Source organism: Megalops cyprinoides, chromosome 17, assembly GCF_013368585.1.
Source record: "Megalops cyprinoides isolate fMegCyp1 chromosome 17, fMegCyp1.pri, whole genome shotgun sequence".
In the NCBI taxonomy this organism is placed as follows: domain Eukaryota; kingdom Metazoa; phylum Chordata; class Actinopteri; order Elopiformes; family Megalopidae; genus Megalops; species Megalops cyprinoides.
Genome location: NC_050599.1, coordinates 25,888,438 through 25,913,558, shown reverse-complemented (window position 1 = coordinate 25,913,558; position 25,121 = coordinate 25,888,438). Strand labels below are relative to the sequence as shown.

General features: G+C 43.4%; 3 protein-coding genes across 4 annotated transcripts; 2 read left to right on the top strand and 1 right to left on the bottom strand.

Annotated features, from left to right (window-relative positions):
- The first annotated feature begins 942 nt into the window (after positions 1-942).
- Positions 943-9,344, top strand: rad51 (RAD51 recombinase). The gene is made up of 10 exons (XM_036549894.1): positions 943-1,112; positions 2,190-2,298; positions 2,785-2,922; positions 4,004-4,121; positions 5,339-5,430; positions 5,952-6,046; positions 6,286-6,399; positions 6,893-7,022; positions 7,606-7,727; positions 8,373-9,344. The coding sequence occupies exons 2-10, from the start codon at positions 2,215-2,217 to the stop codon at positions 8,494-8,496; spliced, it is 1,017 nt and encodes a 338-aa protein (XP_036405787.1). The 5' UTR covers positions 943-1,112; positions 2,190-2,214; the 3' UTR covers positions 8,497-9,344.
- Positions 9,345-9,615: 271 nt separating this feature from the next.
- On the bottom strand, positions 9,616-16,900 carry LOC118792506 (regulator of microtubule dynamics protein 3-like). 2 transcript variants are annotated; one of them, XM_036550375.1, is made up of 6 exons: positions 16,135-16,900; positions 14,413-14,581; positions 13,376-13,531; positions 12,751-13,015; positions 11,520-11,600; positions 9,616-10,999 (listed from the first exon to the last, which is right to left on the bottom strand). In XM_036550375.1, exons 1-6 carry the CDS (start codon positions 16,331-16,333, stop codon positions 10,928-10,930), a joined length of 942 nt encoding a protein of 313 aa, XP_036406268.1. In that variant the 5' UTR covers positions 16,334-16,900; the 3' UTR covers positions 9,616-10,927. The 2 variants fall into 2 exon arrangements, with proteins under 2 accessions (XP_036406268.1, XP_036406269.1); XM_036550376.1 differs by having other exon boundaries at positions 14,413-14,578.
- A 3,666-nt stretch (positions 16,901-20,566) lies between these two features.
- On the top strand, positions 20,567-23,805 carry LOC118792658 (GTP cyclohydrolase 1 feedback regulatory protein-like). The gene is made up of 3 exons (XM_036550552.1): positions 20,567-20,696; positions 21,221-21,315; positions 23,307-23,805. The coding sequence occupies exons 1-3, from the start codon at positions 20,661-20,663 to the stop codon at positions 23,434-23,436; spliced, it is 261 nt and encodes an 86-aa protein (XP_036406445.1). The 5' UTR covers positions 20,567-20,660; the 3' UTR covers positions 23,437-23,805.
- The last annotated feature ends 1,316 nt before the right edge of the window (positions 23,806-25,121 follow it).

Sequence of the window (25,121 nt, the reverse complement as noted above, 5' to 3'; positions counted from 1 at the left end):
TTGTAATAAAATTCATTATAAAGGAAACGGATCCCGAGTTTATAATTGTATGGAACGTGTTTATAATTTTATGTGCCGTATTATACCGTATAATTCCTAGTCACTGAAAATTCTTGATGATAAATTCATCCAGGAAGAGTCCTGGAAAGTGGTCAAGTATCTGAATGTCTTTGGGGAAAAAAAAAAAAGTAAAAATCCATTACTTACTTACAGCAACATACATCAATCCCTCTCTAGCTTTATGTCCTTTTCCGTGGACGTACTTTTAACAACTTGGCTATCTTGATGATTTTTACAATAAACCCTCCACAAGAAGTAATTGGTGCCTGATATTCCCTACTAAGAGTATCCACAGGTGTGTATAAGCAAACATTTTGAATGTACTGTATCTCAAAGGTGTTACCACCCCCTGGACCCTCTGAAAAATGGAGTGGGTCTTGGAAGCAATGTAAACCCCTGCAACACTGCTTCATTGACTTCTTGAAAATAGGTAGAGAACAGGCACGTTCACATCTGAGTTAACCTGGGCCATGTATGGATGGGAAAAGTGGCCTTCAAAAGTCTTTTAAATTTTTTTTGAAATGTACTGTAAAGAACTTTCAAGTAATTTGACTTTCAAGACTACATAACCGTGTCCCCCAGGTGTTTGTTATAAACATAATAAATTTAATTAAAAAAAACCTAGAAGAACCTAGTCTAGCATCTCATTTAGATAGGTGAAGCAACTGCAAAATGTAAGTCTACATGTCATTATATTTATATATCCGCAGTTACATCTTTACATATGTGGAAAAATGTGGATTTCATTTCGCAATTCTCAGCTTGAAGAAATCGGTTCCATCAAGCTCAGCGACAGCATCTTCAAACGAGGAAAGAAACGTCATGCGTCATTACGTCACGACGCAGCTGAGCGCGCGGGAACTTCGGTGCACATAGAAAAGAGACGGATACTGGATGTCAGCTTTCGTAACAGTAAGCAGTTTATATCTTAAACTTCTGAGGAGTTTATAACTGCTGCAATACCGGAATGTCAGCCTTCTGTTAACAGTCATTTGTAATCTCACGTACTTTAGAGGGGTGTGCATCAAAGTCCATCATAGCTAGCTAAGAAGGTAAGTTTTTGGGTATGGACTAGCTAATGTTAGCTCCCTAATGGTTACAAACAGGTCTTTCAGTGAGCTGCGTGGTTCTGTTAGCTAGCTAATCTCTTCAATCGAATCTTTCCTTAACCAGAAAACTAGCTATTTTCTTCTGCTGTTCTTATCTGGGACTAGCTAACCGACCGGCTAACTAGAGTAGCACATCCAGTGCCTAAGAGGCTGTGGAGCTGGGTGTGTTACGAAATTGTTTTTTTTATTTATCAGCCTGACCACAACTGGAGTTCACCTGTGGATTTAGCTGGGTAGATAACTGAAATAAGTGTTTTTAATTATGCGTTATAATTGCTTTTAAATAAACAGATAAGCTAGCTGGGGATCATACCTCACAGGGCTAACTTCAGAGCTAGCTAACGTTAGCAACATAAACATGGCCTTTCTGTTCGAGCGATGCATTTAGGAATGTTTCTGATTCTGATCTGATCTGAACTAACTGGCTTACTAGCGTACACAAGCCTTTGTAGTGTAATGTCGTGAAGCACGTTTTGTGTTGAACATCTTAATAGCTATAATATTATAAAGACATATTAATCGACATGGTTTGTGTAAAACACACAAGTAACAGTGAAAATTGTACTGCCGATAGTGACACACGTTTTGACATTTGATCGTAGTTGCCATCATTCAGTGACTCGTCTACAAAAGTACCCATCGCCACAATATGACAGAAATATTGCGACCAACGCGGTAACTATCTAGCCTCCAATCTCGGTTTGGCTAGGTAGACAGCTGGATCTTTCTTTTGTAATCCCGACCGTACATTTACACTCCTTACTGAATCGATTTTGCAAAACACGATTTGTCACATGTAACGTTAGCATGCTGGTAATACTCAACAGTAAAACTGTTGTCTTTGAATGTGAAATAAAACTAATCCGACGTCGCTGACGTTAGCTAGCTGTTGCAAGGTTTCCTGGCCGAAGAAGTACCGTTCACCGACTCCCTGTAGTGAGCAAAACTACCACGACTGTGGTCGCCATAAAATGCACAATCTAACCCCAGTGCTGTCCACTTTCTTTGCTTTCTGCACAGCGTCGTCGGCTGTTTACGATCAAACATGGCGATGAGGAGCGAAAGCAGAGTTGAAGCCGAGGTGGAGGAAGAGGAGAGCTTTGGGCCTCAACCCCTCTGCAGACTGGAGGTAGCTGCTGAAAAGTACAAACTGGAATTGAAATGCACCGATCCTGGTGTTTTTGGGCCTCCAAGACGGTTTTTATTGTGTGAAAGAGCCAAACAGTAACTTGTTAACCGGCGGACATGATTTTAAATTGACATTAACATTTCGAGGGTGGTGGCCAAATGTCAAGGAATAAATTCACAGTGCTGGGGAAATGAGCACTCCTCTTGTTGAATAGATTACAATTTATGTTTTTAGTTTTAAACTGTTGAAACTGTTGTTAATGTATCTTGGGCTTACCAATAAGCCACACAATCAACATGTCAGGGTAAGAAACTGAACAATTTAGTTTTAGAATTAGTTGCTGTGAATGACCGAAAGGATGTTGATGGACTGTATTTACATAGGTCTGTCGTGGATCCGTAATCATTAATCCGTGAAGCCATTCGTTGTAATGGCACCTCAGCACTCTTGCCTGTGTGTTAGCGACCCTTCTGTCTTCACACACAGCAATGCGGGATCAGTGCCAGTGACATCAAGAAGCTGGAGGACGCTGGCTTTCACACCATCGAGGCCGTGGCCTACGCGCCCAAGAAGGAGCTGCTGAACATCAAGGGCATCAGCGAAGCCAAGGCAGAGAAAGTCCTGGTAAGGGCCTATTTTATGCTTAGAGCAGTAGTTGTTAGATTTTGTTATATTGGCTTGTTGTTTTCTGCCATTTGTTTTAATACGCGCATATACATATATATAACTAAATCCAAACTTATATAACTATAACTAATCCAGCGTTTCATTGCAGACAACCTGCACCTGCCGTCAGTATGACTGCAGTAGACTCCTGATAAAGGCATATGCATGTGGTGCGATGCCATGTGTGTCAGAGTATGCATGTAACAAGAGTACGTAATGTCACTGAGGATAGCTCTGTAGTAAAGTGGAGTATGCTGTTATGAGGAGGTAACTGTTTGATTGACTAGGACATACTCTTTTTCATAGTGAAGGGAACAACAGAATTGTACCCATTTCAGCAAGTACATCACTATGAGCATGCATAGAGGAGGGGTAGGTTGGTAAAGTGCCTGGAATGCCTCTAGTTCATTTCATGTAAACTCTATTCCATGATTGGTTAAATTATTAAACTCTGTGAACGCAGGCAGCACTGTTTTTTCAAGGTTCTCAGCATGTCACTGTTTAGAGATCTGAAACGTCTCCTTGTGTCACTCCAGGGAATGGGACACCTACTCCTGCTATGGGGTTTCCATAAATTCAATCAGACAGAGATAATGTGATTTACCATAATTGAGTAATCTGACTGGAACGTCTTCAGCCCTTTTCATCTCACAGGTCTCAGATTCTCTGTGCCGGTTTGCTGTAAAGCACAACAGATCCAGGCACTGTTTCTGGTTTGCCACAAAAAGAAGAATGAGGATACAGCCAGGGTTTCAGCGTTGCCATAACCCCCTGCTTGATACATTATGTAACATTTACGCATTTCCCAGGCGCTCCTAACCAGAGTGGTTTGCAATTTTGAGAACATTCAGTGGGTATAAATAGGGAGCACAAACATCAACATTAAAACAGCAACAAGCAAGCAGCCAACTGTCTGCTGTTTCCTTGAGGCTGTCACTGCAGGCAACGGTGTCTTCCTCTTTGGCACGCCAGGGGTGCCCTTTCATATTCCTGTCCCCCCACGTCCCTTGCTCACCCCTTTCCCCTTGACGTGTGACAGGCAGAGGCAGCCAAGCTGGTCCCCATGGGGTTCACCACAGCCACCGAGTTCCACCAGCGCAGGGCCGAGATCATCCAGATCTCCACCGGGTCCAAAGAGCTGGACAAGCTCCTGCAAGGTGAGTGTCTGCGCTGCCGTGCCAGAGGAGGGAGCATGTCCTAATGCATGTTTATTTCGTTCTGCTTTCTGTTCAGGTGAGTCACTGAACTGCACGTCATTAGTCAGCATGTGAAGCATGCTGGCACTATGGTTGCCTGTCAGGACTATCTGTGGTGATGGTTATAGTTTCTGACCACAAGATTTAACTATCTCCTCCTGTAGCTTTCCACTCACAGGTGACAGTTGGTGACGTTATGCAGCTTTAGATGGACCTGTCCATAAACTAATCTTCTACACTTTTAAAAACTCAGTTTTATATTTTACAGTGTTAGTGACATCCTCAGGCAGCACATGATCTGAGTAGCTAGCTAATACGAATCTGTGGTCTGTTGCTATGTTGTCCTTTATTGCTAGACAGTCTGTGATTAAGAGCCAGTGGAGGCCATCCAGTGTAACTCAATAGCATTGATGGGCTAGCATATAAAGATACATTCAGTTGGTACCTAGTTATGAAGCCAACAGAAACTCCAGTTTTAGATATCTAGAAAGAGGACTGATCCTCTGGTTATGACCGTTAAGGATATGTCAGTGTACACATACAGTATACATACATTAACAGTCAAAGGTTTGGACACACCTGATTAAGATAATGGGAAGCATGCATTCAGAGACCTAAACACTTTGATTTAAAGACTTATACTTAAACGCTTGAATTTTTTTAGACAAATATAAATTGTGAAGTTGATGCCTATGTATGATTTTCTTTCCAAAGAAATTCATTTAAAAAAATATTTTTTGGCTATTTTGAAGAATCTAGAATATTTTTATTTGTCCACTTTTTGGTCACTGCATAATTCCATTTGTATTGTTTCATAGTTTTGTCGTTCTTTATAGTTCTTTACTATTATGCTAAAATGTGGAAAATTCTAAAAATAAAGAGAAGTGTGTCCAAACTTTTGACTGGTACTGTATACAGAAGAATAGCATATGGTCAGCATACTATAGCTAATTGGTTGTAGTGTTTCCTTCAGTAAAACATTGATGTAAACTGTCAGAGCAACAGTTGTCTTTATGGCTGTGGAGTTTTACTCAACAATAGCCAACTGTTGCAACCATTACACTTTTAGTGTTAAAGTATTGGATGAATGTAATGAGAATACCTGTTACATGCTGTTAAGTCCCCCCCCCAGTGCAAACTTGTACTTACATTTCTACTTTCTGTTTGCCCTTTTCCAGGTGGGATCGAAACCGGGTCCATAACAGAGATGTTTGGGGAATTTCGGACAGGAAAGACACAGCTCTGCCACACCCTGGCAGTTACTTGCCAGGTAATCTTCTCTACCCGTGTGTCCTGTGGAGCAGATGGAATCCTACACAGCCTTATGATGATTATTATTATCATTATCATTATTATTATTGATGTTATTTATTATTAGCGCTGTATCTGGATAATTACATTCCAACATTCTTATCTCTGTTTCAGTGATAAATTACATCACCAACACTAAATAATAAATGAACAAAAGGGAAACCCTTGGTGCCCTGACCAAAACTGGAATGTTGTATCTAATAGAGTTCAGATTTTGCTGATAGTAGATGCATGCTCCGGTTACTGAAATCGGTTTATGTTACTAAACCAAGCAGAGCCTTTGCCGCGTATGCCAAATGTAGAATAGATCTCTGCGCTGTTCTGAATGTCCTGAAGTCGCACGGCAACTCAGACACCCCCTGTGCATGAAGAAACAGGAGGCTGGAGCACACTGTTACATGCTGTGTGTTGTTTTCAGGGCTGAATCATTAGCCTGTGGCAGTGGAGATTGAGGGGGGGCCTTGTTGTTGTTTCCCTCAGCTCCCCATCGACCAGGGCGGCGGAGAGGGCAAGGCCATGTACATCGACACGGAGGGCACCTTCCGACCCGAGAGGCTGCTAGCCGTGGCAGAGAGGTGAGTTTGGTCCGACTGGCTGCGTTTCTGTGTGTCCAGCTGAGGAGGAGAGCGCGATAAAGTTTGCCTTCAGCACAGCGACCCTCTTACCCTCTGCGTGGAGTTCACTCTTCCAGTACTGCTGCAGTCAAGTAAGATAAACTGTGGGAGAAGGGTCTGGAAATCCGTGCCCTTAAGGAGGGCTCTCCCCCTCACCGAGGGTGTGCTGCCCAGGGCGTAACCGTCCCCTCCTTTGGTAGGTACGGACTGGTGGGGAGTGACGTCCTCGACAACGTGGCCTACGCCCGAGCCTTCAACACAGACCACCAGACCCAGCTGCTGTACCAGGCCTCCGCCATGATGGCCGAGTCCAGGTGAGTTTCATACAACAGTGGACTGCCTGTCCTCTGATAATCACTCCTATGGGGAAGATATTGGACAGGTCCCTTGCGAAGATTCCCAGAGAGCATCAGTTAGTCAGTCCCAAAAGCAGTGTTTACCTGCAACAGTTCACAGTAAGCCTCAACGTTTCCGCAGTGCACCAATTTCAGCATGATGTAAATAGCAGCAATATCGGGGTGGGTCTCTGAGTGCTTATAGATAGATTCTACCCTGGTGGAGTAGAAATTGGCTAATCCGATAAGGGACATATTAAAGAAAACTGGATAGATTACATAGCCTGCTGGTATGTAAAACATTGTAATAGCATGTTAAAAAGCAGCAAAAATCACTCACAGGTGTGCAAGCCTTGTTAGTCTTGAAAGATGGGTGATGTATAGGGAGCCAGGGCCGGGCCAGTCAGCTTTACAGGCTTTATGGACGTTCCTCTCCTTTTCTGAAATGCGGTCACCCTGTTCTCCCGCTCAGGTACGCTCTGCTGATCGTGGACAGCGCTACCGCCCTCTACAGGACAGATTACTCCGGCAGGGGGGAGCTCTCCGCCCGGCAGGGTCACCTAGGCAGGTTCCTGCGCATGTTGCTGCGGCTGGCTGACGAGGTAAGCGGAACACGGTCTGACCGCACCGGCACGGTCAGGAGGACCGTGCCAAAGGTTACCTGCCAGGAACGCTCAGGAGCCAAAAGAACAAGCTGACCAAAGGTGTAAGCTGGAACAGTCGCTCCTTCTGCTCAGGTCACTCTCAGTTTAAGGCTTTTCACACTGGGGCTATCCTTAGTATTGTTGTTTTAAGTTGGCTAGCTTGCTAGGTACCTTTAACATCTGAATGTTGCCGGTTTCGGTTAGTAGCGTGGTAGTTACAACGTAAACATAAAGCACGTGCGTACTGTAATGACGTGACAAAAGTCGTGTGATTGGCCAACAAAAACGTGACGCAAAGTCCATTGTTTACTTTAGCCCCATTTCACACTGGCAGCTTTTAGCCCCATGGTTAGTCGATTTTCAGGGGATAACCCTGCAAACTCGGGGCTAACCCTGCTCCGGAGCAGGGCCAGCAGGGCCTAGGCTAAAGTCGGGGTTAGCCCACTTTAGAATATGCCGGGATTGTGCCAGTGTGAAAGAATGCTTTTAGCCCTGGGCTGTGTGCAGTGTGAAAAGCCTTTTTTTTTTTGCTTCACTACAGTTTGGTGTTGCCGTGGTGATCACCAACCAGGTGGTGGCCCAGGTGGATGGCGCTGCCATGTTTTCTGCGGATCCCAAGAAGCCCATTGGGGGCAACATCCTGGCCCATGCCTCCACCACCAGGTGTGTCCCCAGTACCCCCGTTCACACTGTCATCTTCCCCTGCAAAGGGGTTAATGCAGAGTTACATTGATATTGCTGTACCGGAAGGCAAATTTCACATTTTCCTGTAAATGTGATGTGTACCATTAATCGAGACTAAGCAAATGCCCTGAATCAAGGTACTGGAGGATGTGTATTTGAGCTGGATGGCATGGTATGGATCAGTCCCACTTGGTCCACACTACATTGTCCTTTACTTTTAGTTACAAATTTAAGAGGTGCATTTTTTCAGTCTTATACATTTTTAGTATATTTTAGTGCCTGCTTAACTCCAGGCACTGTTGAGGGCCAGTGGGTACCTTGCAGAAGGTGGCAATGCAGATTTTTAGCTGTGATAAGGGACAAAGCTGCAGAAATGGTAGCATCCCTCACTTACTACTTGATTGTAAACAACAGTACCTTGTTTAACCCCTAGATGTCACGAGTAATGCTAGCTGCATGCTTTACATATATGGCTGTGGTTACAGGAAACAGCCCAAGAAACTGTAGAGTCCTGTCATAAGCACAGACTGTGTTCAGACTCCACATGAAGGGGAAAGTGCATAGTGGTTCTGAATAAATCTGGTCTTACAGCACCGTACCACATCCTTGTCTCCTCCCGAACAGGCTGTACTTAAGGAAAGGCCGAGGAGAGACTAGGATATGCAAGATCTACGACTCGCCGTGTCTCCCGGAGGCCGAGGCCATGTTCGCTATCAATGCTGACGGAGTGGGCGATGCTAAAGACTGAGGGGCGCAGCCTCGGACTGAGGGGCGGAACAGTGCAGGCCCAAAGTGCTCTCCCACCGACACAGATAAAGGGGGCGCTGTCACCACTTACCAGCCAGTCCTGCAGGAGTGTCAGGCATCATTTTCAGAGGGATCATTGTGTACATCAGTTTGTTCCAGCACAGGCTCTTTAATAATTATTTAATCATCCCAGTCATTTACTAGGCATTTTCCAATGAAAGGACATGTTATAGCAGAAGATCACTCATGTGCACTGATGTCATAGGTTTTGCTGAAGTACATCTCGGGAAATGTATTGGTGTACATTTACATAGCTAATGAACTATTCAGAGTAATTTAAAGCACAGGAATTGCTTGGAGCGAAAGCCAGCACACACACTGGCACTCCAGCACCTGAGCTCTATACACCTGCCTTACGCTACACCCAAGATGGTCTGCTTGGTTTGCCCCAGCCTTGGGGCTTTTTTGTTTCCTTTTCTAGAAAGTTTTGTGAAATTTTAGAAATGGTAAGAAGCTTTTGGAGAAACTTTATTTAAAAGCATTGCAGGAAGTGATTTCATACCTGATGATGTGAGAGAGGGAAAGGGGAAGATGCATACTGCAAGGCTTCATGGGAAAAAGCACTAATCCCCAGCAGCATCTTTGTCATGTTTCTTCTGGGTGCTCCTATGCTCAGAAGAAGCAAGGGAATATCATCAGATCAGTGCCCTTGTAAAAAAAAAAAAACGCTTCCTGTCATTTTTAGGTTTATTAAGCAACAGCCACCAAGTTGTTTAGTTATTCGCTGGGGCTTCCCAAGTACATTTCCTTTTGGTTTTTTGTGTGGCTGATATTCTGTACATTTGAACTTCTCCCCTTTTGTCTGTCTTTTGTCTGACTTTCTGTATATAAGATACTCACTATTAAAATAATTTTATATTGGGTTTCTGGTGTGGAAGTCAAGTAGATAAGAGTGAAATGTTCTAGATTATTTCAGATGATGCTCAAAACAGTCTATGCTACGATAGCACAGCTGTCATGCTAACTGCACTTTATGATTTGCATGTGAAGTCGGTAAAACTGAAAATGGCAGCATTAAAGATGACCAGACAATCGAGAGGGGCTGGTTTTTATTTAATCAGGTGTTTTTTTTTTTGGCAAAGCTGATCTGCACCCCAGGCAAGCAGTTCTCTTGTGACCGGATAAGACACCAGTGACCACCCACCCCAGTATCTCAGCTCACAAAAAAATCCAAAACAACACACACCGTTTGACACCTCATACTCTTATTTGCATGTAAGAGAAAGCAACATTAGTGAACACATCCCCTTAATCTGTATTCGTAACAGTCCACACATTTTCAAATGGTCCTGTTGCACATCATATAAAAGAAAGCATACCCTTGATCAGTAAACACTGTGAGTTCTGTGCCGACAGTTGGACAACTGGACATTTGGTCACCCTTTAGTGTTTTTCTTTTTCCACAGAGTCTGCTCTAGCACATGTTACATGTATCTTTAGTATACAATCAATATGGGAATGAAAAGGAAACACCATACAAACAGTTATGTCAGTTAAGCACACATTTGGTCAAGAATAATAAATACAACACTTCATTAGTATTTCCTAGCAGCGAACATGCTAATTACAGTGCAGGTGCTGTACAAAGTGCTTTGGGGGAAAGGAATCAGCAGTCGCTTTTAACAGAATCTTAAGATGGAAAAAAGCAGACATGGACAGGGAATGTAAAATGACAATGTTTTGGTTCATGTTCCCTAAAGGATTTAGCCACCTTTCTTGATGGCATCTGGAAAGACATCACAGATGCTTTGCATAAGGCTGAGGCTCAGATTCAATCTAACTGCAAAATGCTTTGTCATGAACTTTGCATAATAAATTATGGCAACTGCTGAAAAGGAAAATGAGAATTCAAAATGAACCATACATTTGTGACTCTTTGTTCAGGACAAAGCACAGAGCTTTTAGATTTAATCTGACTTTCTGAATTGGTCCAGCTGTGATACAAGCTATCCAAAGCAAGCATCTTGCCATTCTTTCCATGTTTATCTGTTGGAATTTCATTCCAGGCACACAAAAAAACAATAAACTTTGGTCAGCTTGCGTTCCACATGTCAATCAAGCTTTTTCAAGTAAACTCGGAGTGATTTTAGTATCAACATTACTGACATTCATCAGGAAATGGCGAGCAAAATCTCAGCACAGGTCTGATGCACAGTGAACGGATTGCAAGCAAGCAAGATTATTGGCATCCAAGACATCCATCACTCGTGACTACGCATCAAACCTAATCAAAACAAAAAGAAAACGGTCCTTGCTCTGCGTCCCAAGACGTCAGGCAAACAGCGTTCAGGGGATCACGGTATAAAAAAATAGCTGGGGTTTGTGATGGCTGTGGTCCTGCAAGCGTGCTCGGATCCTGCTTGTGTGTGGCCTTACTGAGTCCCACTGGAAACAGAGTCCTGTTGGTCCGTTTGTGCGTCTTCCCAGCTGGTCCCGTCTACACCCTGGAGAGACCGTGAAACAAGAGGTGATGTAACAGTCTGTCTACAGAGCTGGTGGGAGACAACACTTAAGACAGTACACACCACATGGAGCCACAGGGATCTTTCTGTGCAAATGTTTCTCAATGTAGTCATGCATTTTGGGGTAGCTGGTAAAGGGAAGCACTAATGGTACTGATATTTGAGAATTTGCCTTTGGCGAGGAGGACAGCTCCAAACTGATCAAATCCCTTTTGATTAATCTCATGAAAATGTTTTGTATGCCAGGCCAGAGAATGCACAGTCCTCTCAACCACTGTTCAGAGGGCCCACAGGTAGACAGACACAATAACAGGCCTAAGAAATGTGTGCTGATGGAAGCTGCTGCCAGTGTGTGTAGGGAGGTCTGCTTTGCGTGCAAACACTTATCAGTATCACTGTCACCATTAGAGGGAAAGGTGTGGGGAAGTTGGGCAGAACCCGTCTGGTTTCCGAGCAACAGTTCAGAGAAGATCACCTGGATCCATCTGTAGCACGCACTCACCTCAGTACAGACGCCGAGTGTTTCCAAGGCTGGGTTTGCCCCGTGTTCGGCCTCTGGAATGCTTCCTGCCTCCTTATGGCACTAGAAACAATGGCATGGAACAATCAAGGTTTCTGCTTGGAGGCGGAGCTGAAAGGCAACCAATCATGGAGCATAAAGCCCCTGAGGCTGAAATTGGGGGTGGCTGACTCGTGACTGTGCCTGTGCACAACCTGCAGGCCCTTTCATGATGGTGTATGACATCTGAGACAGGATGAAGGGGCCATGTTTATCACCAGCAGGAATACATGCTCTAACCTACTTCCTGGTTCAGCTGAGGACATTTTAAATTCACCCTTTTGCACATAACTTATTTTATGCTATGTAGCACGCGTGTTACGTTACATGGTTTATGTTTTCATTAGCGTTATTAAGGTTCTCATAGTTTTCACCGCCACATTTGCTGTATTTTTCAACATTAAATTGCTGTTTCCTCAAAGCTAAAATTAGCTAGAATTTTTCTAATCTAATGTTCTACTCGCACCAGTTTTAGCATATGCGCTAAATGGCTAATCACATTGATGTGACCGTACGCGTGAAAGGGTTAATAATCCTAAGGGATTCGACTGATAATGTCGTCATTTCATTAATATAGGACCAGCTGTAGAGCCTGAGACGTGGTTCCTATCCAGGTAGTATCTTTAAACAATCAGAAGCTTAAAAGGGCAGAAAACCAGCTTAGTTCAGACCATAAAACACTGCTTTCCCCAAACTCGAAAAGCTGATATTTTCACTCTTTTCTGCTCTTGCTAAATAATGATGTACTAAATTCTTTTTTCTTTCGCTAAATATTTTCCAAGTTACAGAGGGCACATAGGTGACAAAGACTCATATTCCCATGTGGTATTTACAAAAATGAAAATTACTCTCAGAGAAGAACTGAGTAGTTTTTCCCAATTAAAACTGGATGTGGGCTTGTCTCTGGGTAGACAGAAAAGCACTATGAATCACTGTTACAGATGCTAAACAATGCTCCTTTTTCCCAGAGCGGGCCCAGAGAGGCCTTTTGTGAGGGCGTTTGTCTAACAGCTGGACAGAAACAATGCCAAGTTCCATCTTATCGCCAGGGCAGCCAGGCCACTGAAGAGGGTCGCTCGCAACACGCCCACATGATTATGCCCTGCCCTTGTAATCAGACACCGTGTTCCGTGTCAGCCTTGGACTCCTCCCCCTTCTCGCACGTCCCACTCACCAGGGCCCGGTTTAATTGAAGCGGCTCAATCCCCGCCGCCTTCTCCCGGGCGGGGGCCGGGCGCTCGCCTTTGCTTTGCGACGACAGCTGCACGGGCGTGACACCAGGCACCTTAGTGTCCAAGAACTCGTCCTCCTCGCCCCCCACGTCTGAGGAGTCCTGCCTCAGCGTGCAGGATGTGGGGCAGCTCCGGTCCTCCTCGTCTGTCTCCTTGTCCGTGTCCACCTCACCGTTGTAGTCCGATTCAGCATTAGCCGTGATGTACCTGGGACAGAGGGAAGAAGAACATAAAACCTAACATGTCTGTGTTTGCTATTCACAAGGCAAGTATCTTGGAGGAAAGCAGTTACTGTACTTAAAAATGTATGCACAAACTATTTATTTAGTGATACCAAATACTGAATTGTGTATTTTAGACCATATTCTGGAACAGTGAAACTCTTTGATAATGCACAGAATATGCTGTGATCTTACAAACATTACCAAAACTGGAGGGAAAATTATGGTGTAATGCTGCTGACTGTAGAAAGCCATCCCAAGCCAAGTTTTATGAACTCTTGGTGGACCATTTTTCGGGGTTACATTTAGGGTGGAGAGTGGGAGTATGGTGCAACGTGTGACCTACCCGCCCTCGCTCTCGCCGTCATAGGGGTGGGTGCTGCCGGCGCTGGCGGTGCTGGCAGTGAAGTAGATGGAGCTGGAGCTCATGGAGTCGGTGCGCTCCCGCGGCAGGTGGTGTCTGCGACGGCGCGCCGCCTTCTGGCTCTCCTCTATGCCACTCCTACACAGAAAGTTTCAATGGATGCCAGAACCAACAGAAAGAACCAATGGGCACAAAGAACCAACAGAAGTGGCCAATGGGCATGCAGTCAGTATTCAGCAGTGAGGCTTCAGAAACACAATGGGTGGAGCCATAATGCACCTCACTGATATGAACCAATCATAGTTTTTTACCATGGAGACAGAGATCTTTTGATTGGTCAGTGATTGTAGCTCCACTTATATTCATGAGGCCTCACTCTTCCATCTGTAGCATTCAGCAGTGCATGCCAGCAAAACACTCTCAATTCTAAAGTCTCTGTTCACCAGAAACACTGAAGAAGCCCTGCCACTGCTCTCTTAACAGGATCCAATCAGGTATATTTAACATCTTCTCTGCTTGTGAGAAATGGGCAAAAACTATTCATCAAGGGCAGCCATCTTAAGGGTGTTCTAGAAATACTGTATATTCTTGTCATTTCCCAGAAATGCTGGTGATTTGGAATCACGTGCCTAAAATTTCCTTAGCTAGGAAAACCACACCCAGTGGAAATCCTGAGGACCACGGTCATCAAACATAGCCTCAAATGGCTATTTTCAGTGACTCCCCCCACTGTTCCAACAGTTCAATGTAGCCAAAAAATTGTGCTTATCGTGGTCAGAAAAACCCTTAATACAATATATCCTTTGAAGGTTGATATTTTTATCACAAATTAATTAACACAAGAATACTCTTTGTCAAGCGTTTTTGCTAAGACCTGTAATGACCTTTAAACTTAATGTGCGTCAGTGTAGTAATTCTTTGAAATGGGCCTTTAAGTGTTTACGGCTAAAAGCTTGATATCTCAGAGCTGGAACAGACGGAACCCTGAAGCTGGGATCTTCTCCTGCGTCTCTGCTCACCTGACGTCCTGGACGATCCGTGCAGCGATGCCCTGCAAGGAGCTCTGCAGAGAGGCCACTTCGCTGCGCAGGTCAGCTACGCTCCGGAGCACGTCCTCCAGCCCGTTCCTCAGCTCCGGTGTAAGGTCGCGTCCGGCCCCCCCGGCAGGCGCTCCTGGCAATGACCCTGCTGAACACACCCTCCGGTCAGCTGCAAGAGCTCCTTCCACATTAGCTAATACAAGTTTACCTAACCTGATTAATACTGCGTACTCCTCCTACAAAGCCAGAAGGGGGTGGTCTAACACACCTGTTGGTGTGCTAGTGGAAGACTAGCAGGGCTTTGTCAGTGTTGGTCCACTAAGAGTGATTAGCATATGAGGTACTATCAGCAAGGTGACTGCACACATTGCTTCTCCATTGAACCTAAGACTGAGTGAACCAAAAGTCAGACCCAGCCAATCAGAGCACACCAATGGGTGTCAATCTCCACCTCTCCATACTTCTTGCCCAACCCTAATCAAGAAGGCCACTTCCATTACTATATGGATGTGCAGTGTTTCAGAAGAAGATATTTAAGAAGGACTAGGGATTTTCCAGCAGCAATTTCATATATGCTTGCTTTGATTGCCTCAGGACAGCAATCTGTCAACATCAGAATCAAAACTCGTTTAGATTATTCAGATCAAGGATGCCTTAAAATGAACCTTAAACAATCATGAACTCAGATAACAGATTAGAAATTAACCTTCCGGTTGCTGTGAATACCCCAACCCATACTTGTCTTTGAATAAAGGCACACTACACACTTGACAGGGTCGCTACATATGTGAGAGCTGATTGGAGGATATTTCCTAACTAAGTGTTGGGCATTAGTGTATCATTGTACTATATATGCATCATTGCATATATAGTACAATGATTTATTGGCAGAAATGTTGATTTCAAATGAAATATGTAGCCAGATACATCTCAATTAGTATAACTTACATAAATTAGATACAGTAATGTATTTTATTATGTACTTAAAATATACAGTTCTCTAAACTGAGCCAGTCCAGGTTTACAGAGTATTTGAAATCCTGCCAAAGTTGATGAGAGTGTTGTATTGAGTGCTGTTAAATGGACATTTATATTTCATATATGTTAACAATGTGTAACCCTCCCACTAAGCTGACTCTTACAGCTTAGTGGTTATTATTAAGACTGGTTATTAATCAGTAACTGGGGGAGATACATAAACGTCTGTCAGTTTGTCTTCTATACGTCTCTCCATCTCACCTCTCACCCCTTTCCCTCCCTCCCAACTTCTCACTATCACTAGTTCTTACTCTTATCTTTTCTCTCCATCTAACCCCATTCTTCCCCCACTCCGTCCTGTACCTTGTCTCCCTCTCACCTGCACCCCACAAGCCTCACTGTCCCAGGAAAGGTAATCGATCACGTTGTTCAGAGCGAAGACTGTCCTCTTGTATCGTGCTGTCTCATTTAAAAACAAACCATGACATAAAGCTGATCCAGGGTCAGCGCTAGGGAACAGCTGATTCTTACCAACACCGTCACTGTCCCGCACTGCAGTATCCCCTGCAGTAACTCAAAAAGCAGTTTATGAACTGTGCGTTTTGTTTTAAAACGTCGCTTGCTAAAGAACCAACCACGACAAAATAAGCAATACTCAAATACGTACGCGTACATTTGCATAATTTGGTTTTAATGCTGTCTGTGCTAGAGTTTCCATCTTACCTTGCGCCATTGGCACTTGTGAGTCGGCAATAGCTGCGCTCGGTCCATCTGTGCAGAATGTATCCGAATTGTTCTGAATGGACAATCTTTGACTTATTCTTCGTTTCATCTCTTTGTATATAATAAATAAAACCAAACCGATCCCTGCAGTAGTTCCAACGCCCAGTCCAATCCAAGCACTTCTTCCAAACTTGTTCATAATGACGCAGTGCCACACTAGCAAACTATTTATCCAGCAAAGCTATAGAATTAGACAACAAAACAACTAGCTAAGTTAACTGTTTCGTTGTCAAGGTGCTGGTTACGTTTTTACCACTAACTAGGGTAGCGATACTAGTTTTTTATTAAACGTGAGAACGCTAGGCCTATATTGTCTCGCTAGCAACATGCTGTTAGTCAGCTGGCTGGTTTGAAGAAAATGCGGTAGCCTAAAGGACAGATCCAACAAGTTATTCTGTAATCAAGTCGCCGTTAGAACTGGTGAGAAGACCGAGTACGAAATGCGTTAATACCGTTAGACATTAGAACGGTCTGGCTGGTCTCTCTCGTACAGCAGCATTCTCATGCATGACACTGTAGCTAGCAGCTAGCTATCATGTATGCGTTGCTAGCTACGTGTTCTGCTGTCGCTGCCCACTTCAGGCACTCGTGTCTGTCCCCTGAATGCTTGCTGGGAGCAATGCATCACTGCGTGCTACGGATAAAAAGAGTCCACCTGACGTACGAAACTTCTTGTATAGTACTTTCGCTTTCATGGGCGGAGAGGCTTGATGGACAACACGGATGAAACCACGTGAGGTGGTAGCGGAGATAGTGAAATATCTCCGATTTGTTAACTTTTAAAATAACTTCCTCGCCAAACTAGAATGCCTGTGTCCTTCATAGGTGATACCTAAAGTAAAATAAAAAACTAATGTGAAATTAATTAGCTAATATACAAGTTGCAGATTGTCGCATCTTTAATATAACGTAATCTCAATTACGGTGAAAGTAAGTGACCTAGTGTTTTTATGCACACAATGACGTTTAAACTTTCATCTGTATTATAGTGATATTTGGAGAAATATAAGTAATAATGTAGTGTTTAGGCCTATTCATTTCACCCATAGTGAAAACAGGGTTCAAAAATAGAGATGTATCTATTCAAATTTACGGAAGCCGAGAACGGCCGTTCTTTCGATTCTTTTTTTAATGCCGTTATGTCGAGATCACGAGTTAATTATCTCGTTATCTCGAGATAACAAAGCTCGTTTTCTCGACATAACGGGTTAATTTATCTCATCTCGAGATAACGAAGCTCGTTTTCTCGAAATAACCAGATAATTTATCACGAGAAAACGACTTTTATTTCTTCCTTCCCTTCTTACCTCCTCCTCCTTCTCCCTCTTTTTCACTGCCCCATTCCATCTCCCTCTCATTCCCTCCTCCTTCTCATCCCCCAATTTCACATCCCCCCTACTCCCACTCCTTTCCTTCCCTCCATCCTTCTCACTTTCCCTAATTCCTACTCTTCATTCCCATCTTTTTTACTCTCCAGCTAACCCCATTCTTTCCCCCACTTTGTCCTGCATCTTGTCTCCCTCTAACCTCCACCCTATAATCCCGAGAAGGGCAATCACTCACGCCCTTCAGTGTGGGCACTCTGCTTTAGCGTGCTGTTTCTACTGTACTGTGTTGCAAATGTCCAGTGACCGCCTTCCAGAGATGTTTCCTGCGGGTCACTTACGATTCCCAGCTCCCCCGTCACCCTACACCCACTGGATCGGTTTTGCTGCCAGACTGAGACCCAGAGCTGCAAGAGTTTGTCCTGCTGTCCCAGGTAAAGATGGAAGGGGAGCGAGAGGGAGCAGGCCTGTGATTATGCATATGTCCCACAGACACCAACTTTGAGTCCCTCTTGGAGTACACACAAATCTGCCCCAGGTGAGCTGTCCACCCTGGAGTATTAATGGCCTCCTAACTGTGGGCCAGCTAAATTTAATGCTGTATCAATAGTCGATTATCTGGTTTAAAATTCAGATATCCTCATCTCTGGTAGCACTATGATGAATACATGTTTGTGTGAAGTACAACAATGTTAATATTTCTTTGGTTCTCTTTCCCTGGAAGGTTTGGGATACAGCTGTGAGGGACAGAGGGCCAACAGCCACCTGTCCCTGGACTTAGTCCACGCTAACTGTCCCTCAAAGTAAATATTTCTCTCTTTCGCCATCTTAGTGACTGACAGTTGCGGCTCGACCTGCTTGCATGTTGCCATAGTTTATCCCTACTGATTCTGCCTAATGTCGCACTGCCCCATAATTGACCCAAATTCCCTGGTCATCTCATTCTAATCACTACATTCTCTCCCTCTCTCCCCTTCTCTCTCTGTTTCTCTCTCTCTCTCCTCCCATCTGAGCAGCAAGTGCATCTGTGGCTTCACCACCTGCTGTATTGACCGAACACAGTGCCTGAACCATTGCTGTACCATGTACAAAGAGGGCCATATTCATAACCTGCCCAAGGCCATGATGCCAGCCCTGATCCACCTCTTTAACTGTAACATGGAACTGCTTTAATGAATTTATGGGTTTATGTATTATACCAATGTTATCTTTTCCATTATTTTGCAGGAGTCTCTCAACTGCCTTTTCCTGGGATCAGGGAATAATTTTCCATTTTTTTCCCAACTGGCCTGGGTTTTCTGTTTTTGTTTTTTTGTTTTTTTCCTTCTGGAAAATGAACTATGCCATATGTACAGTGCTTTGTGACAATCTTGATCATAAAAATGTCCTATAGCAAATAAAAATTGATTGAAATTTATTGAGTACAAAGTCTATCTATTGAAGTGGCATGAAAGGTTGTACCAACAGGACATTACCCACTATATGTGAACATGCATGTGCCAAACACAGAGCTGAGATCACAATAACGGACTTGGATCAGCTCATAAATGCAACGCAATTTATCTTACAGTAACGCTATACAATTCCAAATATTGTCATATTATGCCTCGCTGTATTGAGAGTATTATTTCAAACCATGGGAGAATTCCATTACATATCCCCATTAAATGCTGAAATTAACAAAAATTCTGTGGAATCACACGACAAGCGCAGTCTTGCATAGACAGTGCTTTATATTAGTCCTATTCTCACTTGGGTCTGGTTAGAGCACTGGGTATCCTTCTGAACTGATAGCATGAACTGACTGCTCTCCCTCTCACTGAGAGCATTGCAATGTAGTTATGTGCGCCCTGTGCAGCATTTTTTCCTTGTAACGCACATTTGTCACTATTGTAACGCACAAAACTGTCACTGAAAGTATAGGTAGTTGTATGAATGTTCATTTGAATTTAACATAAATTATGCAACTGTTACATTACATTATGAAATGTTAAACAGAAAATAATTGCATGCGTTCTGTATATAACCAAAAATGCTGCCTTTGTCAGCTCCGTTTTAAAACGAGGCATGTTCCATAAAACAAAATACGCTGCGTGCATTTATAGCAAGAACAGCTACAGCGCATTCGTAAAATGTACACTAAGCTTATATGCCACGTAAACCTCGGTATTGTAAACCGATGACATTCATATCAATTTACTGAGATTTAATGACAGCACAGCACAGTTATCTCAAATGTTCGCATGGTCCAAAACCAATACTAACAGTTTCTGAGCACAAACAGTTTCTGAGCACAAACAAACGTCAAGATTTTCATCAACGCCCAGAACGGATTTTGCATATGAAAGGCTTCATTTCGTCTGTCTGATATTTTTAATCATTTTCTCTGAGCAGACTCACAAGGTCCACCTTGAGGATATTAAAGATAGTATCTTTGCGCATCTCGCCTCCAGGAAATTACGACTCGCGGGCATTATCTCTATAGTGGGAAAGGTGTTTCAGATCTGGACGCAGTTAGTTTGCCATTTGTTTCGATATTACCTACCAGCTGCACAGTTTTGAAAAAATAGAGGGGGAAAAATTAAATAATAATATGTCACACCACGCATGGTTGCAGAATACGCAGACCGAACGGTCACAAGACACCTTCCTCCGAAATAAAAACCGAATGGAAAGCATCCTTATGTGAATAAGTATGGACAATTCTGTGAAAAACTTGTTAGGGTAGACAGTAAAAGATAGAAACTTCTTAATCTGTGAATTAAAGCAGACGTTCCTCTCCTCAAGACAGAGTTCAGTGGGCTAAACCTGGAGGTTAATCCCCCGCTAATTTAGCTATTATTCGTCCGATTTCTCTCCTCCCTGCTTTGACACACACCTCATCTCACGGTCATATTATTCATATTATTCTTCATATTATTCCTTATGGATGTTTACGGGCAAAGGGTTTCCCCTGAGCGCTTGGAAAGCCCAAGCAGCCGGTGTCTCTGATTGGTCTATTGAGATGGGTGTTATCATTCTACCCCGAAGAGCTGAGCAAAGAGCGAGAGAAGAAAGGACAGCGACACGTTTGTCACTAGGGATACATACTAAATAGTTTTCCTCGGGGGAACAAACTGTAAAGATCCGCGCCAGCCAGTCATGCCTTACATTCTTATCAGCACTCAGATACGTCTGGTACGTATTTCAGCGTTTTTCCTGACAGCTAGATGGGTTCGGGACTTGCACATTCCACCAAGAGACTTTGGTGCGAAGGATATTTTTTCTAAAGCGCATGTTCAGTGTTGTATTGACTACGCTTTCCAATGATCCATTGAAGTAACACGTTCCGCTGTTTTGTGAAAAGAAAGCTTCGGCTTCGGACAAAACAGTTTCTGTAGTTTTGTATTGAACGTTGTCGCTGGCTGCATTTGCTGTGTGACGGAATGATATATTGGGGACTGTCAGATCATCTGGAAACAATTATTTGTGCAGTTTACATTCTGTAAGACTAACGTTCACGTTGTGTCTGAACTTAATCTTGTATGTATGTTGCCTACCACCGGAAGCTTTATATAAAAATTATGGTAATATGTTGTCTGCAAATGTAGGAGACGTCAGAGGTGTAATGTGAACCTCAGCAATTCTTCTTTCTTTATCCAAGAGGGAGGATAATAAAAAGAGACATTCAGGCCAGCGGTACAATATGTTTTCTTTTTCAGGAGACCGGACCTACGATAGTGGGAGACGAATATTCTGATCCAGATGTAATGAACTACCTTGGAGCTAGAAAGACGACTATGCTGGGCAACAACTTGTGAGTGGAAATTATTGGCATTAATGGGAATGTTACACATGGAACAGACAACACACAACAGAATAGTGGAGTTGATTAAGTGAAAACATCATTTCTACACCTACATGCATCCTATTGGGTGATAGCCGCTGAGCTGAAAACAACATATTGGGGGGCATTTTCGACCATGTTCTTTGCCTTGTCTATCTTTCTGTAAAGCAATGATTTTTTCAAAAATGTTTTAACTGTGATGATGGCATGCTTAAATAATGCTGTCAATATTTGTACTTAGTATGAACTTGTGTTCTGATGTTTCACTTTTTCAAATCTTGTAATAAGTTTTTCACATGTCAAGTTTTTGTGTTCATGGGAAAGTGTGTCCAGCCAGGCATTTAACTGTATTTGATTAATAGGTTGATCGGCCACACCTCCAAGATGGGAAGACAAAATGACATAAATGATAGGAGGCTTTGAGGTGTCTTTTACTCCTTGGTGTACACTGGTTAAGTCCTTGTTTTACCTGTTTTTATAGCTTGTACTAACACAGAAATAGAAAGAGCCAAGTCTTTTAGCAATACGAAGAGCCTGGAAAAGAAAGTCAATCTGAAAATGAAGTTGTGTGAATTTCTCAGTGGGGGTGGGTGGAGGCTGGGCAGAGTTTTCTCAGAGCAGGCATACCTCAACCATCTCTATGTAAATAAGTGCATATATGAGTGATTGGATAGTAGAAATATGGGACGACCGCCAACAGCTCTTTGGAGGTCTCAGGGGGCACAAGAGGGCATTTGTTAAACAGAATGGAAACCATTTGAGCTGGTCTAAGTTTTTGTTGGAAAGATGGAAGCCAACATACCAAAGATAAAAGACAGACGGGCTGTAGCACACTGGGAACAGTAAGACACTGCTAATGAATGTGGCAGAGGGCTTGGTTTGATTAAGGCATTAAGTGAATGGGGTTCACATCACTTTGTCGGTATCTGCTTTTAACCCTTCCAAAATGTGGAGGGAGTGGCTCAAACGGTCACCCCCCTGAGCACTGTGGCCCAGATTCAATCCCAGCCGTGTCGTCAGCTGTTGATGCCCAGGAGTCCATAGCAGAGGAACAAATTGGCTTTGTCCACTGAGGGATATAGGGGAGGGCAGGTAGGAGAGGGTTCATTGCCCATCAGCAGCCCCTGCTGGTCAATTGGGCACCTGCGGTTCTCCCTTCATGCAACTGTGTATGAAATGTCCTCCACTGGTCCAGGTCTGAACAAGCTTATCATGGGCACTGCAGTATGTAAAGAATCAGTGGCTGACATTGCATATTTCGGAGGAGATCACGTGTCTGTCCACACTCTCATGTATTGACAGTTGTGGCTGCAGCAAGAGGAACAGGGTCTAAGGACATAATTGGGAGAAAAATGGGAAAAGCACTGGGTATTCCAAATTTAAAAAAAATGTGGAAGGGTGTCAGTACTATCAGAAAGATACCAGTGAAGTTTTCTACTTATTCTGTTGCTTTCTCTGTCCATGTAGAACTTTGTGATACAAATTCACCTTGACTAGTTAGTTTCTCAATTAACAGCACATTAAACTTAATTAAGACAGCAGCCTAAAATCCACACATAAATTCATAAATAAGCAGTATGCAGAGCCCAGAAACCAAATGGAAAAAACTTTTCCATTAAAACCGAACTGTTTTATTAAGTTATAATTAATTAGTCATGTAACCAAGCACTCAATTAAGCTTAATTGAGACAGCAAGCTCAGATTTGTTTAAGCGTTAGATACAGGCAAAAACATGTTGAATTAACTGCCTGTACTTGTAACCTTTTGTTAGCACAAAGACACTCCCAACTATGTATTTCCTGGGCAAATACCAGTCAAGAAATGTTACAAATTTCTCTTTGAGTCCATCTGGATCAAGTTCAAGACCTTGTTACTAACCTTTAAGGGACTCAATGGATCAGCCCTCGGTTACGTATGTATTTGATTGGACCTTGCTGACAAGATGCTCTTGTGCCTTGCAGCTCTGAGTACCACGTGGACGATCCACCCCGGGTGGTCCTGAACAAGCTGGAGATGATTGGTTACCGGGTGGTGGGCATGACCGGGATGGGTCAGACGCTGGCATGGTGCCTGCACAAGGTGACCATGTGACTGGCACTCCCTCCCACTCTGCATAATGTGTGCCCCCAGCAACTGATCCAGGATCAGCTTGCCTAACCCTAATCCAAACCCCTCCCATTTTTTTTTTAAACCAAAGGTGAGAACTGATGTATTTATCCTGTTGTTTCCCACCTATTGTTATTGTACAACCAGAAAGAATGCCAGGTCTATGATACTGGAAAGCAGTGTTAAATAATACAGATAACATGTTGTGTAACATCAACTAATTCATGCATTCTTCAGATGTAGTTTACAGTTATGAGATGCACAGCCTGCTTGTAGTTGATCAGACTCTGGGTTGAGGCACAATATAAAGCAGCTGCAAAGACCATCAAATTCCACTCCAATAAAATATTACAATCCCACAGACATCATGACTCGTTTGTTCCTCTGACCAATCAGGTGTGATCCTATGTTCCCGATTTTAATGCTTGGCAAAGAATAACATTGGATGTTTGTTTACTTATCCATAATAATGTGAATATGTATTACAGTACTTGTGCATATACTTGTTTTCTGTGTGTTCTCATAAACTGCTTGATTGTTGAAATAATGCTGCAAGGGCTGAAATAGGTTTTTCCACTGAGACGCCCTTCCCACTGAGGTTAGGGAAGAATGTCCTATATCTAAAAACAGAGGGATAAAAAAACTAAAATGGTGACTGCACAGAGATTGGAAAGACCAACTGCACAGCCTTCCAGAATCTGCTCCTGCAGCAGTGAAGGGGACTCACACAAGCCGAAGACCAGGCTGTCCCTTCCCAGCATGCAACAGCAGTCCACTCTCAAATGGTGGACCAGGTAAATATCCGCGCTGGAATTACGGAAGGAAGTTGTGGTCAAACTTGGTAATATGATTAATTTGCGTTAAAACATTAACGCTTCCAGAGTTTAGAGTAAAGTTTCCAGATTAATCGCGAACGAGCGTTAACGCGTCAACGTTGACAGCCCTAATAAACACAAAAATTCATCAGCCGTCTCTGCTGTGTTGCGTTCTTTGCGCGCTTTTATGATGTCACGCTACTTACCTAGCTGACGCAGCAATCGCCATCCAGCATACGCCCCGCCTATTAAGTAGGGTACGGTTGGCAGTGGAGACACAAGCCGCACCAGGGTTTACTGTACCAAACCGTTACGTAACGAACCTAACTGTACTGTACTGCCTGTTGGAAAAATGTTCGTAAATGTGATGCCACAGAGAGACAAAAACAGATTTTCAAACATACCATGTCCCAGGTGTTAATTGTCAGGTGTTAATGTGCCACTAGCGGGCAGGTATGGTTTGGGAGATCAAAGTATATATATCAGCAGTAACCTAGAACAGTGGCCAGCAGGAGACACTCCAGACGTCATAACCCCAATACCCTGTGGCATAGGTGCCATTTTTCAGATGAGATGTTAAAGAGAGGCCCTGACTCCCATGGTTATTAAAGATTCCATGGTACTTTTAGAAAGAGTTGGAGTGGTAACTGTAGTCTTCCTACAATTGACTGGCATCAAAATGTTTTACGTTCCCTACCCACCTTGTTCCCCCAGGTCACTGCTGTAAAAGAGCTGAGTTTACATGCTTCAAATAAGTGACATATCCAGTCTATGAACTTAGAATTCATAAACTGAGGTCTCATACAAATGCAGAACCCTGGGATGTTAGAGCAACGTAAAATGTACATGTTCAAT